Below are 14,703 nucleotides of genomic sequence, written 5' to 3' on the forward strand. Positions count from 1 at the left end.
TCCAACTATTCTCACTCTACTTTCACTCTAACTTCCTCTCTCTCTTTTCCTCCCCCTACCCTTCTCATTCTTCCATCTCTGCCACACTCCATCTCCCTCCATCTCATAATTGTTCCACTAATTCCCTATGACTCTCTTTGTCTCAACCCATTTGTCCATTTCTCCTTTCTCCATAAATGCTTTCAAGTAAAATGGAACAATGCATATCTTCGCCTGTCACATTCTCAATGATATATTAACAGTTGCCTGGATCACCTTGTTAAATGGGGAGGTTTTAATAAACTTAATTGAGTAAAAATGTTTTATCTCAAATTATTATTATTATTTTTTTCTGTTAATTTTTCATTTGAATTTCATTTATAGATTAGATTTTTTTTATTTTGTATTTAATTTATAGATTAGAATTTGTATTTGTATTTAATTAATAGAATACAATTTATTTGTATTTAATTTTAGAATATAATTGTTTATATGTATTTAATTTAGAGATTAGATAAGACATAATTTTTTATATTTTTTTTTATTGTATTAAATGATTTTATTCAATTGCTACTATTATATTAAATTGTTACTATTTTATTGTTATTATTATTCTGGGGGCCGTTTAACTCTGGGAACTCTCGAGATAAGTAAAGCAACGCCCAGGAACACGACAGCTGATATGCCTGTCTTAGACTTCAGAGGTGAAGCCGCTATCTCTCTCTGGAGATCCTGGGCCTCCCTTTGTGTGAGTGGGCGTGTGCATGTGTGTGTGTGTGTGTGTGTGTGTGTGTGTGTGTGTGTGTGTGTGTGTGTGTGTGTGTGTTTCACCTAGTTTTCACCTAGTTGTGTTTGCGGGGGTTGAGCTTTGCTCTTTCGGCCCGCCTCTCAACTGTCAATCAACTGTTTACTAACTACTATTTTCCCCACACCACACACACACACACACACCAGGAAGCAGCCCGTGACAGCTGACTAACTCCCAGGTACCTATTTACTGCTAGATGAACACGGGGCATCAGGATGAAAGAAACTCTGCCCATTTGTTTCTGCCTCCGACGGGGATCGAACCCGTAACCTTAGGACTACGAATCCCGAGCGCTATCCACTCAGCCGTCAGTCCCCTTAGTAAACACAACTAGTAAACACAACTAATGCTGATGAATGGGGGAAAAAACAAGTGCAAGAGCAACAGTTATCAACAATTAGAATATTCCTTGAAGATGTCAATGCAGAAAAACATCAATTAATCACCTTCAGTTGTAAATTAACAGAAGGAAATTAACACATTACAGTAATCGACAAAGATGAATATTATAGCTATAGTGAATTGCAATTTTAATCTCTTGGCCACAACTCTGCTCGGTGTGGCCATCAGAGGTGTAACTCGACGGATAATTACCGAAGCCTCCGAGGAGGAGGTGGTGGTGAGTGCATTAGGGAAACAGCAGCGCGAGTATTAGTCTCTGGTTTATTAGTGGCAGACGCATTAGCTAAGAAGATTTAAGCGTGAGAGGCGTGTAAGGGTTGCTGGCGCTTAATGTGAAGGTGTTACCGGCTAGGGGATGAGAGGGATGTTACTAGAAACTATGTTAGTGGGTAAGCGTGTTACTGCTTGGGATGGTAATGGAGAGATTAACTAATTGGGGGTTAGTGAAGATATGTTTGTGGTTAGTGTTCGTTTCATCTTTCTTTGATTGTGAGAGAATTATCACGACACTCGTGTAGGCACCAGATGCAGACACTCTCCGTTTGAGGATTTTGAGCAAAGACCAGCATCAGGCAAGAAGTCTTACGCTACTTTATGCTCGATTCAACCCGAAAGGGATCTTGCACTAGGCTCGAAGATCAGTAAGATTAGTCGCAATAATGTGGCTGGAAATTAGACACCTGACCCACACATCTATACAATACAATTTTTTTTTATACAATACAATTTTATTTAGGTAAGGTACATACATACAATAAATTTTTACAAGGATTGGTAGACTTATAGGTAGAGCTAGTACATACAATGCCTAAAGCCACTATTACGCAAAGCGTTTCGGGCATGAAAATGTATATTTTGAAAATAAAGAAAATATGAATTAATATTTGAAAATATTATACAAATAATATACTGGGGAAAATAATATACAAATATTTGAAAATAAAAAATCTGAAAATAAAGGAAGCCACGACGTTTCGGTCCATCTCGGACCATTATCCATCGTGTAAAGAATGGTAGAGAAAGTCAATATATAGGGTAAGAATGTGAAGTGAAAGGCAAGAAGGTAAGAAGTATATCATAGGAGAAAATAGGAATAGAAAAAGCTGCAGAAGGCTTAATTCAAAAGAGAAAGTGGTGAAATAGAGACTAAAAGAGAAAGCACCACGAGAGAAGGAAGAGAGTGCCTATAAGCGATAAACTACCAGAATAAAGCAAGTAGTGAAAGGCAATTTTATTCACAATTCTTGGTATAAGATTCCCATTAATTTATACGCCTTGGCAAACACGAATGGGACGAAGGCATTTCGACAATGAGACAGATGTGTACTCACCCCACACACCCTTCACACCACAGCTGTGCAGATGTTTAGCGTAGGCCGGGATCATCTCCAGGTTCAGCGACCTGATGAGAACAGGTGAACAAGATCATATATATATCATGTTGTAAACACGTATATTTCAGTTCCTTATAAGTATGTCTTTTTCTGCTGCAACTTCTACCAACCATTATAACAATTATGCTACGACTAAATTAACAACTACCACTATTATTACCACTGCTACATTACTACAACAATTATGACTACTACTACTTTCCCACGGCAGAAACTTCGGAATGCTTTGGAATGTGTTCTGTTCACATATTGTTCACGTTCAGACCCAGATTTTTAGTTGATAACACTTTAAAATGCTGCTAACTGAGTTTTATTTTTAATCAGTTTGCTAAGATCACACACACAGTCTCCCTTCATCTCCAGATGATGCGTGCTTCTCAGCCCTCGTGTACTTTGACTCCCAGCCAATGAGAGAATCCCCCCAAAATATAGTTTTTTCCATCATATCTGCACGAAAAAGTGTGAATTCAAATCTCGGTAAAATAATATTGAAGATGACAAATACAGTCTTTTTTTTTTAGATCAATGTTTATGTCATTTATTTGTGAAATGAGTGAGGTAAAGTTTTCTTGTTTTTTTTATAATATACCCAGCGGGATGCTACTGATTGGCTTAAAAATGTTTCCGGTAGATAAAAGTGTAGTAATTGCAGATTTTTCATTCGTTTTCAAAAGGGATATACAAAATGGTTATTCTCCGAGTTCTCCACCGAAGCACTGATTTTTCCCTCCACATGGGGAAGAGTAAGCATATGAGGGATGGTTTTGCCTCGTGACCTCTCTCTCGCTAGTCTCTGGCTTGCTAGCCTCAAGGTAGCTAGTCTGTGGCTTGTTAGTCTCAAGGTAACTAGTCTCTGACTTGTTAGCTTCAAGGTAATTAGTGTGCGACTTACTGGCCTCAAGGTAACTAGTCTCTAGCTTGCTAGCCTCAAGGTAACTAGTCTCTGGCTTGTTAGCTTCAAGGAAACTAGTCTCTGGCTTGTTAGTTTCAAGAAAACTAGTCTCTGGCTTGCTAAGCTTCAAGGAAACTAGTCTCTGGCTTGCTAAGTTTCAAGGAAACTAGTCTCTGGCTTGCTAAGCCTCAAGGAAACTAGTCTCTGGCTTGCTAGCCTCTCGTATGCTAGTCTTTCCTTGACTGGCATATACGTTACATTTCAGATATTATGAAAAATACTTTTTTCACTTTCCTTTTTATATTTTTCTACGTCTTTCCCACTCTGTTCCTCCAACTGTCTCGCGCTCTCTACAATAATCTTTTACGTGAATTCAGACTTCTTGAAAAAAAAAACTCTGGCAGACATACAAGGAGAAGAGCCCTAAAGTGGTCGTTAGCAGCGACCTGAAGTACTCAAGACAATGTTTTTGCCGAGGGGGAAGAGCACTTAAGGAATGATGTCTTTCACTAGGAAGAATATTTTTTTTTATATGTATCTTAATTACACAAAGAAAATTATATAGAATACTATGTACATGTACAACTAGTTCATCTATGTACATCTATGCACTATGTACCTCTAGTGTGTGTGTGTGTGTGTATATATATATATATATATATATATATATAATATATATATTTGTCTTGTATGTTTTGTAACCTTTAAATACACAATAAAGGAAAAAAAAAAAGGGAAGGGGGTGGTAGGAGAAAAGCACACAGAAACTGTATTGGAGGGGACCCACATTCCCTCCAATGCGTTATGTGTGGTTTCCTCCGAGGCTATGGGTCCCCCTTCTTCCAGCCAGAGGTGGTACTCCCTTCCCTATATATATATATATATATATATATATATATATATATATATATATATATGTTGTACCTAGTAGCCAGAACGCACTTCTCGGCCTACTATGCAAGGCCCGATTTGCCTAGTAGGCCGAATGATTTTCTTTAATTGCAGCAAACTGTTTCAAATTGGTTTATTTGAATTGTTATTATTATATTATACTAAGAACATAAATTATTGACTTAGGTTAAGATAGGTTAGGTTAGGTTAGGTTAGGTTAGGTTAAGATAGGTTAGGTTAGGTCATATATCTACGTTTTACCCCAAATTAATAAAAAAAACTCTTACGTAATAAAATGGATAGCTTTATCATTTCATAAGAAAAAAATTGAAAAATAAATAAATTCAGGAAAACTTGGCTTATTAGGCAAATCGAGCCTAATATCAGTTGTTGCAGCTAACAATAAGATATTCCATAGAAGGTCTCAATGATCTAGAGTTATTTACTCTAATGCATGCGTTTATTGTCAGTCTTTGGACGGAACTCTGAAATACACGAAAATTCATTCGAACGTTTACAGAAATGCAAGTAAGGTTTGGTCCCAGAAACTGGAAGAGCCAAGTGAGGAAGAGGGCACGTGAAAGTAACTGAGAGGGCATTGAGGTGACAGAGAATGCATGTTCGTCACAGTGTCAAAACGTCAACACAGATACCAACGAAGGGCAATAGATTCAAGTTGGATAACTCTGGATTATCTGGGACTCTGTTCGTTTGCAGAAAGGATTTTCAGGATATATATTGTGTGTGTGTGTGTTTCTCCTCCTCACCCACCATAATACACCTGTTTTAACACACAAGACACCGCTATTACCACTAATTTAAAAAAAAATTACTGTAAAAAAACAGCCCATCAGTTCTCAGGAGCTCTGAGCTGCATTCGTTGAAATGAAACAGTTCCCCGTGTGTGATGTGATGTGATGAATGTGATGAACTCCATTGGTGGAGTTTTAGTTAAGGGTTAGACACACACGAACGAATTTGGTTGGGTAGTCTTACATTCTAATGTTGAGTAGTCTTAAAGACATGAATCTCATTCTCAGGGTCACCCTTTTGAACTCTCTTTATTTCTTAAACGTCGTAAATGAATAAGAGGTCCTATTGCTGTCCAGTTTGGGACTAGATCTGTGCTTGGGGCTGACTATCCCATATTAGCAGCAGAAGTACAGAAGTACATGACAAAAGTATATGACAGAAGTATATGACAGAAGTAACAGGTGTAAGAAACACATTATTCATTTTCTATAACAATTTTCATGCATGTTTTTTTTCGAATCATTTTTTTCCCTTAATATTTTATCATTGTTGGCCAGTAGGGGGGAGTGATTTTTTTTGTTCTTGCCTGACCTCGCCAGTTCTGATAAGATGTAGAGAGTCTTCACAGGGATCGCAGATGGAGGCTCCCACTAGATAACTCTCTGCGAAAGGTATTTTCTTCCCTAGCCATTCTTTTTACGTACGTGCTCTCTGTCCTTTCACTGTGTTCTCTTGTCTACCTTCCTACCTTCTGATCTCACTAACTGCTCTCTATTTCCCCTCTCTCTCCTCTCCCTTCCCCCTGTCCCATACTCTACCTCTTGAACTACCCATACACTGGTAGGGAATAGGGATGCACGCTGCGACAACCTGGAGAGCAGGTATTTTGCATGGTTTGTGAGTCCACTCCTCAGTTCAAATAACAAAGCAATCAAGCCGTGTCCCACCCTCCAGGAAATGAGCTGTTTCCCAGTCGTGGCTCAGTTCCTCTTCTCTCTAATTTGATTCTCCCCTTTAGAGAGTTAAGATTTGGGTACCTAACCTGTAGGTACCCAAATGTACCTACCTCTGGGTAGGTACCTTTGGGTACCTCTTACTGTATTATTATTATTGTTACATAATAATAATCTTCCTCGTTAAATTGTTTAAAAACAATTTAATTCAATTGAATTAGTTTTTGTTCAGTTCAATTGATTAAAAATTAAAATATTGTTATATCCTTTCCTCCTGTCCTTTCATTTGGATGGGTCGGTGAGAAGTTGAACTTGTTTTTTTTACGGAGTCGGTGTTCGATCCCCAATGGTCTAAGTGGTTGACCATCGTGTCTTTATTTCGTCCTAGCTCATATCCAAGTTCTTAGTTTGCCCACATATTCCTTCCAAATGCTATGTATTCATTCTGACTTAAATATTACATTTATTTATTTATTTATTTATTTTATTTATTTTATTTATTTATTTATTTTATTTGTTTATTTTTATTAGGATAAATTACCTTTTTCCTTCATTTCTCCTCTTTTTTTCCTAATCGCTCCTTTGCCAGCTTTCCCTTTTCCTCTCTCCCATTTTCCTCCATTCCACGCTCCCTCCATTCCAAATAAGTAGTTTCAATGAAACTACCTATTTACAGTACCTATACTATCAATCTTGGTACTTCAATTTATAAATCTTGGTATAAATCAATAGGTACTACATACAGTATAGGAAGTACCCAGGAAACTTTCCTTATCAAAACTTCTCAATTGTTCGGTTGATAGAGCATCGGCCTCATCGAAGGGTCGACAGTTCGAGTCTCTTAGCGCCCAGATGAATGGAAGGTAGTTTAAAGGTTTTCCCAAGTTGCCATCATCTCATCATTGTGTACACGTCACGAGCAGAGCCCCCATGACACTGACGTCACGCGGTCACGTGTCTTTTGTTTACATCCCTCCTCCTGAAGGGAGGAGGGATGTAAATCTTCCTGATCTTCTTAGGGATCTAGGGATCTTCTTAGGGATCTAGGGATCTTCTTATGGATCTAGGGATCTTCTTAGGGATCTAGGGATCTTCTTATGGATCTAGGGATCTTCTTATGGATCTAGGGATCTTCTTATGGATCTAGGGATCTTCTTATGGATCTAGGGATCTTCTTATGGATCTAGGGATCTTCTTATGGATCTAGGGATCTTCTTAGGGATCTAGGGATCTTCTTAGGGATCTAGGGATCTTCTTATGGATCTAGGGATCTTCTTATGGATCTAGGGATCTTCTTATGGATCTAGGGATCTTCTTATGGATCTAGGGATCTTTTTAGGGATCTTCCTGAAGGGATTCGAACGTATAGTTGCATTTGATGCACAAAAAAAAAGCACTGCTGGACCACCAACAAGTTTATTTACTATTGAAATACTACGGTTCTGTAACAAAACATTGAAAAAATAGCTGAAGACTTAATGAAAGATATCTGAGGCCTAAATAGGCAATCCAAAGTCTAATATACTCCAATTTACGCTTAACTCAGTACATATATGTACTACACTAGGTCTAGAAAAAATTTGGTTTGTTGCCTTTTTTTTCCCTCGAGACCTCTACAAAATTAATAGTACATTTAGGTGCAAATACCCCATAGTTTGTTCTTCCATTTATAGTAACCATAGGTACTATTGAAACAAATCCACAAGGGCCGTGATCTCAGAAGTAGATTCGAACCATCATCACGGCCCTAGTAGATTTGTTCATTTGATGCATCACGCTATTGTGATTTCTATGTGTCATAGGTACTATTATTTGTACGTGACAGAGTGCATTCTCAGAGACAACGTTTAAATAGGCATGCACTCACCTAATTGTACTCACCTAATTGTGCTTGCGGGGGTTGAACTTTGGCTCTTTGGTCCTGTCAATCAACTGGTGTACAGATTCCTGAGCCTACTGGGCTCTATCATATCTACATTTGAAACTGTGTATGGAGTCAGCCTCAACCACATCACTTCTTAGTGCATTCCATTTATTAACTACTCTGACACTGAAATGTGTTCAGCTCCGGATGTTAACGACGAACAATTTAGCGTTGATGAACTCGACTATATCATTTAAGAGCTTTCTAGTCGAGGAAACGACATTTGTCCCCTCATCCTTAGTCACAACAAACTGAGGGGAGGTTTAGAGCACACGTCCCCTCGCTGATAGGTCAGTAAGGCCCGTGTGGGAGCCTTGATTCATACCCTCTCCATACACATTCATACCCTCTCTGGGTATGAATGTGTATGGAGAGGGTACTTAGCTATTTGTTTATATACCCACCCAGGGTGGGTATATAAACAAATACCAAACCATATCTACACTCCTCATACTTTACACAGAAAGGGCTGAATGTGTATATATACAGCCATCACTCTAGATATCAATCTACTCTCAGCTGTCTACCAACTTGATTGATACTCACCCGTCTTTATTGAATGGGGTCGGAGCTGGTGCCATCATCCCTCGAAAGGTGAATCGAGACTAAAAAAAATAAATATATGAGCAAATATAAAAAATATAAACCCTGATTAAAAACAGATTAAATATGAAATAAAAATATTACCATAAACATTAAATAACGAAAGGAGAAGTAAAATATACACGCAGCAATAGACCTTATATTTGAAGACATAAAAATCTGTATTTTATAAGATTTGTGCAAATATTTGGAAGTGATACATTTCCTTTATGGGGTAAAAATATTGAATTCAAAGCGGCAAAAATTCAAGCAAACATTGTTTGTCACCTTTTATGAGCGTTTGTACAATATATTTTTAACCAGTGAGAGGTAATGAAAGACATACAGTTAATCTTTCTTTTTAAACACACACACACACACACACACACACACACACACACACACACACACACACACGTTTACCAGAATCATTGATGTAACCATTTGTCATTAGATACGTATATATATGCAAGAATATATATATATATATATATATATATATATATATATATATATATATATATATATATATATATATATATATTCATATTCATAAACATAATCATAAATAATAAGAAAGGGGTGGTAGGAGAAGCGAATACTCTTACGTATTTAGTGTCTGACGGCGAGTATTTCTTTGAATGCTCTTCATTCTCTTCTCCGAGGCTATGGGTCCCTACAATTGAACCAGTGAAGGTATAATATATATATATTATATAACTTCTAACACCTCACATTCTATTACAGTAGGGCGTATAAAAGTCATTGGTAATAAAATTCCTATTTTTAGGAGACACTTTACCCGTAAATAAAATCCCTTGCAGACATTTTCTGAAGCATCTTCTGAAAATTGGGCGTTTCCGGAGGCATAAGACCACCTTAAGGGCATCAAGTTGCGTGTGGAGGTTCATAATACCCAGAACTGACTCGTCACACTCTGGTGTCCAGCTGCATGTCCTAGCCTTGAGCCAGAGGAAACTGCAAGTATTATATTACAGAATAAGTAAAAGACTTACCATTTTCGAAGTAGCTGAGGTTGTATCTGCAAGAAACAAGAAGATATCATTGTGTGGAATAATTCGTGTATTATTGATTTAAGGTTACAAAACGACCCAAAATCTGTGCCACTCAGATTTCTGCATAACTAGTATCTCCCTCCCTACTTCTTCCCTTTCCTTCCTCCCTGTTGCTTCCCTTCCACTCTCACTACTGCTCTCCCTCCCTTTTCCTGTTCCGCCTTAGTCAATGATCTCTCCTTATAAGCTACCTGAACAAATTGCAATAAAAACTACATTTCTGGTAATTTTATGATACTATGGCAGCCTTTGTAAGTCTGATTTTTATGTCTTTCTTCAGGGAGAAATGTTTCATATTAATGCCACTACACACACCCACTCACACCTCCGTTCCTCCATCCACTGATCCAAAACAATCTCCTACCGTTAAAAGCTTTATTTCTAGTGCTAGGTACTGTACCAGCTTTTCACATTGACTCAATAACAACTTGTTATGGGAACTGCTACGGTAAACACAGTTCTGAAGAAGGTCCCAGCTGTTGTGTAGAGTTTAATTCCCACAGCCTTATCTTATATATATATAATATATATATATAATATGCAAAACGCCCCACAGTGAAACAATGGGAATCAATATGCAGACGCTTTCGCCCTGTGAAGAGCCTCTCGGTTGATTTACATATATATTTAATTCGTGCACACGCACCCATCCCTACACGCAATATCTCTTGACACTTGCCTCAACTCTTCCTGACAAGCTGTAAAAATAGCCACGAGCATACGAAGTTTGGCTTATTGTACCCCATCACTCACACCACACACACACACACACACACACACACACCTGAGCACCTTACATTATATATATATATGGAACTTTATTGTACATAATTACAAAATGCGGCCTTAACACATACACAACACCACCATTACAAGTAAAATGAAAAACACAGCAACTGGATACATTAATAAATGTCAGACAGATTCGATCATTGTTGCAAGTCAAACACCACCTTGAACTCCTCCGAGGTGCCCAAGATGCAAGATGCCCAAGTTATTTCCCCTCTGAGTTGCAACACTGAGGCGCTGGAATAAAGAAGATTTACACTCTTTGGTAACACTGCTCAGTTTGTCGCCCAGATCTGTAAAGATTTTCTGTAAAGATGCTTTCTGGTTTAAAACCTTCCTAACAGCCTCTTAAAGACTATTAGACATTGTGTATTAGTTTCTGAGGACGGGTGCAAATCTGAAAGCATGCTCAGACGAAAATCTTTCATGTTCATTGTGGTTTATTTTGCATTTTAAAATTTATGAGCCAAAAACATCACAACATTGAGTCCTGAAGTGATATACCAGAGTACCAAGCAGGATTTTCTTTACTAAACAGAAGCAAATGTGATATAGGCCTAGTACCATGTGTGAATGAATTGATATTGACCTAGTACCATGTGTGAATGCTCTGATTATACTAAATACAAGCCTTTTACTAGACGTGAATTGATCTAGATCATGTTCTACACGTGACTGCTATGGGGTAAGACGTCCAGGAATGTGGGGCTTAGGAGCTATGACTCAACACTACAAACACACAAAGGTGAGTAGGCAAACATCAGACAGCTACTTATATAAGATTTTAAAGTGAGTAATATATTGCAAAAGCACTTTCTTAATTATACGCCTGAATGATATGAAATGAAACTATTTTGATATGAAAAAGGTGAAAGACCAATGTTGTACACAAAACATGGTTGACAGCAACACATAACTGAATGAATAATCATTCAATCGTACTGTTGACGCACATAAAACAGTAGGTAAACATTAAAACGTACTATTGACACCCATAAAACAGTAGGTAAACATTAAATCGTATTGTTGACACCCATAAAACAGTAGGTAAACATTAAATCGTATTGTTGACACCCATAAAACAGTAGGTAAACATTAAATCGTACGGTTGACACCCATAAAACAGTAGATAAACATTAAATCGTATTGTTGACACCCATAAAACAGTAGGTAAACATTAAATCGTACGGTTGACACCCATAAAACAGTAGATAAACATTAAATCGTACGGTTGACACCCATAAAACAGTAGGTAAACATTAAATCGTACTGTTGACACCCATAAAACAGTAGATAAACATTAAATCGTACGGTTGACACCCATAAAACAGTTGGTAAACATTAAAACGTACTGTTGACACCCATAAAACAGTAGGTAAATATTAAATCGTACTGTTGACACCCATAAAACAGATGGCCACTTGATTCTTGGGCACTAAACAGGAAAACAAAAAACTCATCGATATAACTGAATTGTCAGAGCTCTCTCAACAGAGCCGAGACTTACTGGCCAAAAAATATTGCAGAATAATAGTTCCTTTGAGCGTCACTAAAGCCAAGGTCCCTCACACAACAAGAGCTTGTTGACGACTGCTCCCCTGTGTTGTGATGCCCCTGCACGGTCCCATCACTGGGTACTGGTACCGTTTTCTGTAACTCTGCCCCTCACCTTATTGGGGGGGGGAAGCTTTTGTATTTTCATGCCCACGTTGGTTTAATATTTAATTGTTAACAGTGTCGTTTTTGGGGTATAAAATGAATTATTTATTATATATATAGTTTATAATATGGTTTAAAAACTGATAGAGAGGTAGACTGATATTGAGGCTTCATCACGCGGCTCATAATAGAAAGACCCCGGGTGTGATTCTCTGAAAAGTCGAGACGCTTAGGCACGTTTCATTTAGATGAATATAAAATGATGCGACTCGGTGAAAGAGCGAAGACATCGAATAGCGAGTATACAACGTCGAAAATTTAGATCCCATATTCAGAAAATGTAAAGAATTTGTGAGAATGAAAGTCAGCAGTCTTGATAAATATCCAACAGAAAACTGGAACATTTTCAAATACAATTTTAATTAGATTTTTTTTTATTTTATGAACAAAAAAAGTACATTTGGGGTGTGAGAGTAATAAAAATGCAAAGTTACTAATCAAATCAGTTTTCCAGTAAGATTTAAGAACCTATTTATATATATTATTTCAGCCACCTGGAACATACATTAGCACTTATACACTTTCTCATACTGATATCAGTAACACCCAGAGATAAGTCGGCGCAGAAATATATCTAATAAAGCTGTGGAGAGTGATGTAAGTGGAGCGCCATAAATAGATTAGTTTACCTTAATATCTCAACATTCCATACTCCGTGTTCACTCACAAGAAAACGGAAAAGCGTTACAGTGATAGAACAGTGTAATACTCTGGTGATACAGCAATAAGGATAGTAATAAAGTGATGGTGATAGTAATACAGTGAAAGCGACAGTATTACACTGAAAGAACAATGATATGACAGGCTCTCTGGTTCGTCGGTGAACTCCAAAGAAGGAACGAACGGTCGAAAACCACCTCCACGGTCCATATTTTTTGTCATGGCAACCCGTCTAACTTACTAATCTCTCGCCACAGGCTGCTATATTCTCCCACCTTTCCCACCAAAAGAACTGTTGATACCTGTTTAGCTTCCTTATCACTACAGGGCTACACCTGCGTATCTGAGCAGCACCTGTGACTGCTGCCGACTGGTGTTATCGCGAGAGAGAGATTCCCATTTTGTCTTACCCCGAAGGCCTAGTTGAAGCCTGAGGCTTCAACTAGGTATATACGACACGGTTCTGTCATTGCCCTAAACAACAGCAGCATAGTTATTTAACTACCAAAATAACATTGTGTATTGAGTTACTTAACCAAGAGTTAAGATTACAATTTTGTAATTTTGAGATTACAATCTTCAGTTGATTGTTTTTAATCCGTTCAGTTATTAATATGCACTTATGTGAATGACATACTGCATTTACATGAAATGCGTGAAATAGGCTTTTAGAAAATGCATGTCTGTTGAAGGGTCCAGAATCAGTCTTACTGTTTACGTCTGCTTTAACTCTGAAACAGCCCAGAATCAGCCCACTCTCCCTTAACTCGAATGCATTTTTTTATGTTTTTTTTTATCGTGAAATATGTATTTAAATTCAATTCTAGGCCAGGCCCTGACGTCCGGGCACTTGATACATATTCATCTGTACTATTTATCTAAAACAAATTAGGTACCACGGATTAAGTCATCTGTTGTGGACTGCATCCGAAAGAAGGTTGTTGGGTAGAGCGATCTCGATAACCGGCGTGTTTTCACCGTCAATTAGAGACTAATATTTACACGTACTTTCGATATAAATACCAATAATAAAATAATTATAAACCACGTTTCGCCTGAAGGGGATTTATAAACATTTACTGGTACACTAGACAAATACTTTCAAAATACATAAATAAATGGACCGAGAGTTTGAAGTCGGTGAAGAGGTGATGGTGGTACGAGATATAAGGAAGTAGGTGATCAAAATGTATGATTTATTAGAATTTGCTTGAGTGTTAGAAATGTTGAATCCTCCTTCGATGGTGGTGGTGTGTTTGGTAGCAGTCTGATCAATCAGGCTGGGATTCATACGTCAGGCTGCGAGTAGCCGCATCCAACAGCCTGGTTGACCAGTCCAGCAACGAGGAGGCCTGGTCGAGGACCGGGCCGTGGGGACGCTAAGCTCCGAAAACACTTCAAGGCGTCCGAGACGTAGATATGGTTGGTTTGAACTGCAGTGACTATCTACTTGACCTACATAGGAGTAAATGCGCACTGTACGTTGGATATAAATTACACATTAATCGCACACACAGAAATCACAATTGCGTGATGCATTAAATTTGACCATGTCGTAGCTCAGTCGATTAAGGCAGCGTCTGGGATGCTCTCGGACGCAGGTTCGAATCCTCGTCACGGCCCTAGTGAATTTGTTCATTTACACATTAATCGTTTCTTGAACCTCCCAGTGTTGGTTGTAATGCTCCGAGTTATTGAGCATTAGAACATGAGAATAAAACAATTCTGCAAATGGCCTATTGACGCATTCGAGGCAATTACTAAGATAATTAGGCTTAAATTTTCTGAAAATGTGAATTGCAGGAGTAGACACAATTGAAGTGGACAAAATGTAAATAGATGTAAACAGTGTTATAACAATATCAACCGAGGACAAATCAC

The 14,703-nt window shown here is 37.9% G+C and overlaps 1 protein-coding gene across 1 annotated transcript in view; it reads right to left on the bottom strand.

The window, feature by feature from the left end:
• LOC123746128 (N-acetylneuraminate lyase) overlaps positions 1 to 12,068 on the bottom strand; it is a 48,424-nt gene extending 36,356 nt beyond the window's left edge. Inside the window, exons 1-4 of the mRNA XM_069314084.1 lie at positions 11,951 to 12,068; positions 9,595 to 9,620; positions 8,543 to 8,601; positions 2,521 to 2,591 (exon numbers count right to left, since the gene is read on the bottom strand). Coding sequence (XP_069170185.1) covers positions 2,521 to 2,591; positions 8,543 to 8,601; positions 9,595 to 9,597 — 133 coding nt within the window. The 5' untranslated portion in view covers positions 9,598 to 9,620; positions 11,951 to 12,068. The remainder of the gene's footprint in view (positions 1 to 2,520; positions 2,592 to 8,542; positions 8,602 to 9,594; positions 9,621 to 11,950) is intronic.
• Positions 12,069 to 14,703: the final 2,635 nt, after the last annotated feature.

This window comes from Procambarus clarkii, chromosome 78 (assembly GCF_040958095.1).
Source record: "Procambarus clarkii isolate CNS0578487 chromosome 78, FALCON_Pclarkii_2.0, whole genome shotgun sequence".
NCBI lineage: Eukaryota > Metazoa > Arthropoda > Malacostraca > Decapoda > Cambaridae > Procambarus > Procambarus clarkii.